Source organism: Jaculus jaculus, chromosome 7 (assembly GCF_020740685.1).
Source record: "Jaculus jaculus isolate mJacJac1 chromosome 7, mJacJac1.mat.Y.cur, whole genome shotgun sequence".
NCBI lineage: Eukaryota > Metazoa > Chordata > Mammalia > Rodentia > Dipodidae > Jaculus > Jaculus jaculus.
The window spans coordinates 64344417-64352855 of record NC_059108.1 but is presented as its reverse complement, the minus strand read 5'-3'; the positions used below and the strand labels follow the sequence as shown (position 1 = coordinate 64352855).

General features: G+C 40.4%; 1 protein-coding gene across 1 annotated transcript; it reads right to left on the bottom strand.

The window, feature by feature from the left end:
• Positions 1-366: 366 nt before the first annotated feature.
• On the bottom strand, positions 367-3646 carry LOC123462304 (igE-binding protein-like). The gene is made up of 2 exons (XM_045155552.1): positions 3522-3646; positions 367-2370 (listed from the first exon to the last, which is right to left on the bottom strand). Exons 1-2 carry the CDS (start codon positions 3644-3646, stop codon positions 1266-1268), a joined length of 1230 nt encoding a protein of 409 aa, XP_045011487.1. The 3' UTR covers positions 367-1265.
• Between the last annotated feature and the right edge of the window lie 4793 nt (positions 3647-8439).

Below are 8439 nucleotides of genomic sequence, written 5' to 3'. Positions count from 1 at the left end.
TTATTGGCTTAATGACATGAGAAACAAATAATTGACAGATAGTTGGACTATTGGCCATGCCTTGTGGCAGGACCTTCCACTGATATCTAGCATCAGGTTCCTCATGATTGACAGATGGTAAAGTAAAGGCAAATCTTTGTCTATCACTCTGATGCAAAGGGATGGAGAAAAAACAGTCTTTAATATCCACTATAATAAGTTCCCAATGTTTTGGCAGCACTGACAATAAAGGCAGACCTTTTTGTATAGGTCCCATAATTTGCATTTGAGTATTAATAGCTCTCAGGTCATGTAAAAGTCTCCATTTTCCTGACTTTTTCTTGATCACAAAAATAGGGGTATTCCAGGGTGATTGTGAGAATTCTAAATGTCCCTGCTCTAATTGTTCCTGCACAAGTTCTTTTGCTGCTCTTAATTTCTCGGAGGTGAGAGGCCATTGGGGTACCCACACAGGTGCCTCCGTCACCCAGGGTATGGGCAAAGCATCCTCAATGGCCCCTAGGAAAAACCCAGTCCTTTTCGATCTAATTTTTGAGTACCAGTCACAGGCTCTGGACTTCCTTGTGACATTTTTCCTAATCCTTTTTCTGGAACACACCCCATATCTCTCATAATTTGTTGACTCTGATTAGAGTAATCATTAGTCAATTTAAACTTCATCTGATGTAAAATATCTCGTCCCCACAAATTTACTGGTAAAGGGAGTACATATGGTATGAATTCTCCCGCACGTCCTTCATGATCCCTCCATCTTAAAGCCTGAGCACTTATACTAGGAGAAGACTCATATCCCAACCCTTGTAGAGTTTGTGAAGACTGATTGACAGGCCAATTAGAAGGCCACCATTTGGTGGAGATAATACTAGTATCTGCTCCCGTATCTAAAATACCAGAGAAAATTTTTCCTTGAATAATTAACTCCAAGGTTGGTCTTTCATCCAGATCCAGTGAGACATAGGCACATCCTCCTCTGGAGGATCCAAGACCTTTTGTTCCTCTAATATCCTTTTTATAAGGGAACAAGCCATGTAGGCTAGGCAATACTAAAAGCTGAGCAATACAATCCCCACAGGAAATAGAAGATATCCCTCTAGGGGAAGAGCACAGAATTTTTACTTGTCCTTCATAATCCTCATCTATAACTCCAGGGTGAACAATTAAGCCTTTCAGAGCTGAAGATGAGCGTCCTAGCACCAAGCCTACTGTATCAGAGGGCAGGGGTCCTTTAAAATCAGAGGGGATTGGTTGACAACCCATTTGTGGTGTTAATACTGCTCCGGTGGTGGCACAGAGGTCCAACCCTGCGGAACCCAGAGTGGCTCTCCGTGGCTCCCCGGTGGCCTCATGGATACCTTGGGTGGCTCGACATTCATGGCCCCATACATTTGAGGGCCCTGGGGTCGAGGGCCCCTCTGTCCGTTTTTTGGCTGGCTATTAGAATCATTTGTGAGCACTCTCCCCTTAATATCTTTAACTAACCTACACTCATTGGCCCAATGTTTACCCTTCCCACAACGTGGACACATCCCAGGAACTTTCTTCTGTACATTAACTCTGTCTTGACTTCCTGGAATCTGACTCTTACACTGCCTTTTTATGTGTCCTCTTTTCCCACAATTATAGCAAGTAATGTCTCTAATCCTCTTTGCAGCAAGGACAGCTGCTGCTATCCCCGCATTAGACAAAGGACCTCCTATCTCTCTGCATGCTTTCATCCAGGCATTAAGCCCTTTTCCTTTCCATGGTGTAATAGCATTTCTACACTCCTTTGTACATTGCTCATAAACAAGCTGTTCTATAAGGGGCATAGCAGTATCAGGGTCTCCAAAAATTCTACCTGCAGCCTCCATTATTCTTGCCACAAAATCCGAAAAAGGTTCATTTATGCCTTGAACTATTTTTGTTAAGTTGCCAGTAACTTCTCCTTTATTGGGCAGGCTTTTCCATGCTCGTACAGCTATCTGGTTAATCTGTCCATATACCTCCACAGGGTAGGCCGTCTGATTAACCGTCCATTGTCCCTGGCCAGTCAACATTTCATAAGTCCAAAATGGCTGACCATTAGCAGCATTTTGTCTAGCCTGAGCGGCACAGGCATCTTGATAGATAGATTTCCAATCAAGATATTGTCCCATTGTTAAGCAGGCTTTCACTGTATTATACCAATCTGCAGGAGTCATTGCATAAGCAGTGAGCCTCTCTACCTGAGCCTGAGTAAAGGAGGCATTAGTCCCATACGTCCTAACTGACTCTGCAAGATCTTTTAACTGTTTATGTCCTATGGGCTCATGATATCGGCCCTGAGCTGGATCGTCAAACACTGGAAATATTTGTTGAATTTTTCTTATTTCTTTTGGCTTGCAGAAAGAAGTTCCCTCCATGTATCTCAGTACTTCCCTATTTGTTAAAGGTGGGGCAGAAGGCACAACAGGTGGGTCAGGGCGATATCTCTCAGCCTGATGCCTGTCAGCTTCCTCCTCTAACAGAGCCTCATCATACAAGTCCAACTCCCCTTCGCTATCTGAAGATTCAAAAGATCTTACAGAAGCAGTCTCAGAACTTGATGAGCTTGCCACATGTAAATGTTTGAATTCACTTAATAAAGGATACAAATCATTACCTTCCAAATCTTTAACCTTAGTTTCCCTTTTATCATTAACCTTCATTACATTTTGTTCCTTCCTTTTATTACCTTCTAAATCTTTAACCTTAGTTTTCTTTTTATCATTACCCTTCATTACATTTTGTTCCTTCCTTTTATTACCTTCTAAATCTTTAACCTTAGTTTTCTTTTTATCATTACCCTTCATTACATTTTGTTCCTTCCTTTTATTACCTTCTAAATCTTTAACCTTAGTTTCCTTTTTATCATTAACCTTCATTACATTTTGTTCCTTCCTTTTATTACCTTCTAAATCTTTAACCTTAGTTTTCTTTTTATCATTACCCTTCATTACATTTTGTTCCTTCCTTTTATTACCTTCTAAATCTTTAACCTTAGTTTCCTTTTTACCATTAACCTTAGTTTTCTTTTTACCATTAACCTTCATTACATTTTGTTCCTTCCTTTTATTACCTTCTAAATCTTTAACCTTAGTTTTCTTTTTATCATTACCCTTCATTACATTTTGTTCCTTCCTTTTATTACCTTCTAAATCTTTAACCTTAGTTTCCTTTTTATCATTACCCTTCATTACATTTTGTTCCTTCCTTTTCCTTTTATTACCTTCTAAATCTTTAACCTTAGTTTCCTTTTTATCATTACCCTTCATTACATTTTGTTCCTTCCTTTTATTCTGTTTTCCTTCCTGTTCCCTTTCTTCTGTTTCTGACATACTGTCCTGATGTTCCTCTGGCCCTCTTTCACTTTCTTTTCACACTGCTTGTCATCCAGACAAGCTCTAACCATCCTCCACAAAGGCAAAATTCCCAGTCCTAGCGTATTGTTGCCTTTCTCCTGTTGCAGATCTTTTCCTAACTTTTCCCAAGACGGTACCGTCAATGACCCCGTAGCTACAAACCAGGGTGCAACCCGGTCTATTTCCTTCAGAAATCCGTTTAAAGTTGACTCTGATATTTTAAGATTTCTCTCTTTTAGCAATCCTTGTAAAGCACGGAGTAACGGTCCCGAATAGATATTGCCCATGATTGTCTCTTGTACGTACAAGAGCGGGCAGCCAACAGAGCTATCTACCTCTGACTTACAGCAACAAAAAACACAACAAACAAAAACTATAATGAGCACACAGGGCAAGAAGAAAATTACAACAATAGGATCAACCTCCCAGGGCAACATACCTCTCAGAAAAAAGTCCGGATCCGTCCGTCCCGTGTGTCAGTTCTGAATCCTCCTTAAAACAGGGGTCTTCGCTGGTGCAAGATGTTCTTCAATTCCCGGGGTTTCGGCACCACTTGTCACGCCCGCCTCGCCAGCAAGGAGGACGCCACAATCAGGATTCTTCTGAACACACTTTATTGGGGACTGCCAAACTGCTAGATGCGAAGACGCGAAACCCAGAACCACGAAAGGCAACTGTTTATATAGGGTTTAGGCTGCTTACCCACAAATGATTGGTCAACTGTGGATATGTGGCCACCAGTGATTGGTTACTTTCTGGATGCCTCATTAGCATCGGCCCGCAATGGGTTGGAGCATGCGCACTGTGCTAAATTTACACCAGCTGTGACCAATAAGAGGCCAGAAACCGGCGCCAGCTTGTAATAGCGTCTGCGCGGCTCCTAACACACTACCTCCTTGACAATGAAGTTTCTGTTTTGTGAGAGAAATGGCACTGCTTTGGGGTATGGATCCATAACCACATTTCAAAAGGAGACTACTAATAATTGTCACTCTGGTATCCAATATAAATGGTGGCACCCTCTTATTGATTAGGGGTTACACTTCACATTAGCTTAGTTTTTCATTTTCATGTGGTTGATCTCATTCATTATATTTTGGAGACTGGTTCTAGCCTGTTCCTTTTTTACCTCCTTCATGTTTAGTTTCTAACATGCCATCTATAAAAGATACAGCAGTTTTACACCCATGAAAAGTTGTATGCACATAAATTTAGACAGAGTTTATAAATTAAAATGCAATATAAATAGCACAGATTAGAAATTTACAGTTCAAGGAATTTTCTCAAAGTGAGAACACCAATGTAACCAGCAACCAGATTACAATGTAGAATATTAATACTATTTTAGTATAATTGTATCTTAAATACTGATGGAATATTATTTAAAGATGTGGATAATCTTTTTCAAAAGGTAAGGATGTACTTAAAGTGTATTTCTATGCCCTACTTCATACTTTATGTGTTCTGACTTCTTCATACCTATAACTTAAAGAGAATTTATGTTGAATCATGTGCCAAATCTCAAAGTCTCTCCCATGCAAAGCCTATATTGGATCTCAGCAACATTCTATTATTGGGATACTTCCTTCAGAATATTAAACTACTTGTTTTTCATAATCAACAACTTGCAGAGACATTTTGAAATTTCAAATTCTGCTTGTCTAAGAAGCCTTTCTGCTTACTGGTGGGTATGAGTTTATTTCATGGAAGAATGATCTCAGTCAAAGCTGAGTTGACCTATCTCTCTCCCTCTCTTTTCTTTCTCTTTCTCTCTCTTTTGGCTCAACTTCTTAAGTGCTGGTATTACAGATATATACCACCACACCTGGCTAGGGAGATTGGCTTTTGAATTAGAGGTACTAACATGTAATAATTCATAAGTTGTTCTTTTGTCTTCATGCTTTGTTGTCAGCTTTCTCATCACCAATGGAAGATCTGCTATTACATAAGCCAAAGCAAGCATCACTTCTGTGAGAAAATGAAAAGCAAGCTTCCAGCATGATGAGAAAATGTACGCATTCTGAGAGTCAGGCTGTACACGTGAAGGGAGTCTGTTCTGCTCAAAGATGAGTCACATAGGGTGGCACAGATGGTATAGAATGTTGTCTCAAAGACGTGAAAAAATATGGATGTAGGGCTGGAGAGATGGCTTAGCAGTTAAGTGCTTGCCTGTGAAGCCTATCCTTAGCCTCCTGGTTGGAGGCTTGATTCTCCAGGACCCACATTAGCCAGATGCACAAGGGGGCGCACACATCTGGAGTTTGTTTGCAGTGGCTGGAGGCCCTGGTGCACCCATGCACCCATTTTCTCTCTATCTGGCTCTTTCTCTCTCTCTGTCCATCACTTTCAAAATAAATAAATAAAAGTTAACAAAATATGGATGTAGCCCACCCAAAAGATTAGCATAACAAGCCGAAGATGGTGAGTAGATGAATGAGTAAAATATTATATGACAGAAACTGCCCCAAGGTCTGATTTTACCAGTTAGCACTAGATCATCTCAAGAAACATTCATCATCTTGTGCCAAAATTGTTTCTCATTAGACAGTTCTTCAGACTTGAACAAAGAATATGGAATTACAGGAGCTATCAAATGTGGCTGCATTATCACAATTTCCTGAGAACCAGAAGAAAAGTACAGATGCTTGGGCATCAGTCTAAACTACTGATGGAGAATTGTTGAAGTTGTGACCCAGGTTATCTTCTTTTGAAAAATTCTTGAAGTGATTTTTTTTATTAGGTATCGACATATTCAGTATGTTAACAGCACATGTTGGTACTATCCTTATCCTCATCCCTGCCCCCCTCCTAAGGGACCTTACTCATTGGGGATGCTGGTTATCCCCATGGGGATTGTGGGTCATGCATTGTGGGGTAGACATCAGTTGTGAAGAAGAGGAGATGTCTCTGTGCATCATGTCCCAACTTGTGGCTCTAGCAATATTTCTGCCCCACTTGTCCATGAATTTCCCTGAGCCATGTTGGGCTCATTTTAGGTCTACATCAGTGATGGGCTCTTAGGAACCTCTGTATCTCTGGTTTGGTAGGAGTTGAGTGTCCTCAGTGTCTATCTTGACTTCACCCTGTGCTCATATAAGGTTCACTGAAAAAGCAGCACTCTTGCTAATTTCCCCAATTCCTTTATGGTTTTCAGCTAGGACCCTGGTGAAATGTGATGGGATGTTTCTCTCCTCAGGTCCTGCTTCCATCTGGAAAAGAGAAGTAGATTCTCCAATGGAGAGTAAAGTCAGCACAGGTTAAATGGAATAATTATTGCTAGTTTAGACAGAATTTAATAGGTGTAGGGCCTCTTGTAGCCCAATTGGGGGGAGATTGATATTGGAGAGTGAACTTGTCATCTGGATTTGATTCTGACTTGTTTCCCAGTTCCAGCTATGGGTTCCTTTTCACTGAGTGGATCTTTTGCCAATCCAAAAGCAGTTGGTTACCCACCATGGCTGTGTGCCACTTGTGAGCATCATGTCAGGCTGTTTGCTGCTGAGTAGCTTAGACCACAAGTTGCTTGGACAGATGTTGGCCACTTTCCCCCAGTAGCTCATGTAGCAAACTTCTAGTACTAGAAGGGCTAACTGTCTGGGAACTGGCTCTCTTCCAGATTCCAACCAGGTCTCTCCATGTTCTGTACTGATAACATATGGTCTCTTCAGCAGTAGGGTATTACCATTAACCTGTGGTGGGTAATCAAGTGCTCTGACAGAAGCCTGTCTTCTTTTGGGAAGCCTTGTATGTGCTAACCACATCCTGGTACTGGGAGTTACAAGCTAGCGCCAAGGGAAAAGAAAGGAGAGAGAGAAAAAAGAAAACATAAAAAAGAGAAAAAAAAGAGAAACAGGAGCAATTTAAGGTTAGGCTTTATCTCACCCTCTCCAGAGCCCTTTGATTCAGGTATTCCCTCTAAGATCTTCATGAGGCTTCAACCTTTTATCCAGGATATAGGATTTTATGGTACCAGGTCACTTTGTGTTCAGTTTTGTGTCCCTCCCCCGCCCTTGCCCTCCCCTCAAGCCCTACCCTTCATACTGTCTGATCCTTGAGACACCTATTAGATATGTCAGCATCTCAGGTTGATCCAGGTTAGGTGCCACAGATGAGTGAGACCATGCAATGATTGTCTTTCTGCCACTGGGTGAGTTCTTTGAGTATGATCTATTTCAAGTTCAATGATTTTTCTACAAATTTTATTGTGTCATTTTTTTTTTCTAATTGCTGAGTAGAATTCCATAGTGTAGATATACCACATCTTGGTTATCCATTCATCCAATGATGGGCATCTGGGTTAATTCCATTTCTTAGCCATTATGAATTGAGCAGCAATAAACATGGTTGAGCAAATATCTCTGAACTGAGGTGTGGAGCTTTTAGGGTAAATGCCCATTAAGGGAGTAACTGGGTGTGTTGGTAACTCTATAGTCAACCTTTCTAGGAGTCTTCATATTGCTTTTCTTAGTGGTTGTACCGTCTTACATTCTTACCAACATTGAATAAGGGTTCATATTTTTCCACATCCTCACCAACATTAGTTTTCATTTGATTTTTTTAATGTTTGCTATGTAAGGTGGAATCTTATTGTTTTAATTTTCAATTGTCTGATGGTTATGGGTGTTGAACATTTTCTTAAGTGTGTATTTGCCATTTGTATTTTTTTCCTCTGAGAACCAATGGGGTTTGTGGGTCTAGTTTCATTTTTCTGAAAATGGTTATTCAGTTTGTCCAGCACCATTTTTTTGAAGATGCTGTCTTTTCTCCAGTCAACATTATTAGGGCCTTTGTTGAAGATCAAGTAGTTGTAGTTACTTGACCTAAAGTCCAGATCCTCAATTCTGTTCCATTGGTCAATAATCCTGCTTTTATGCCAGTACCATGCTGTTTTGTTACTATGGATTTGTAATATAGTTTTAAATCAGGTATGGTGATGCCTCCAGAGATGTTTCTTTTGCTGAGGATATGCTTGGATAACCAAGACCTCCTTCCATTTCATATGAATTTTGAGATCATATTTTCTATCTCTGTGAAGAATAATGCTGGAATTTTTATTGGAATTGCATTAAATCTGCATATT

What these genes read in the sequence shown, in the direction of transcription:
- LOC123462304 (XM_045155552.1), bottom strand. Translation starts at nt 3,646, where the DNA reads ATGGGCAATATCTATTCGGGACCGTTACTCCGTGCTTTACAAGGATTG. An exon ending in ATAGACCGGGTTGCACCCTG is followed by an intron (nt 2,371 to 3,521) that starts GTTTGTAGCTAC and finishes CATGGAGGGAAC; the next exon opens with TTCTTTCTGCAAGCCAAAAG.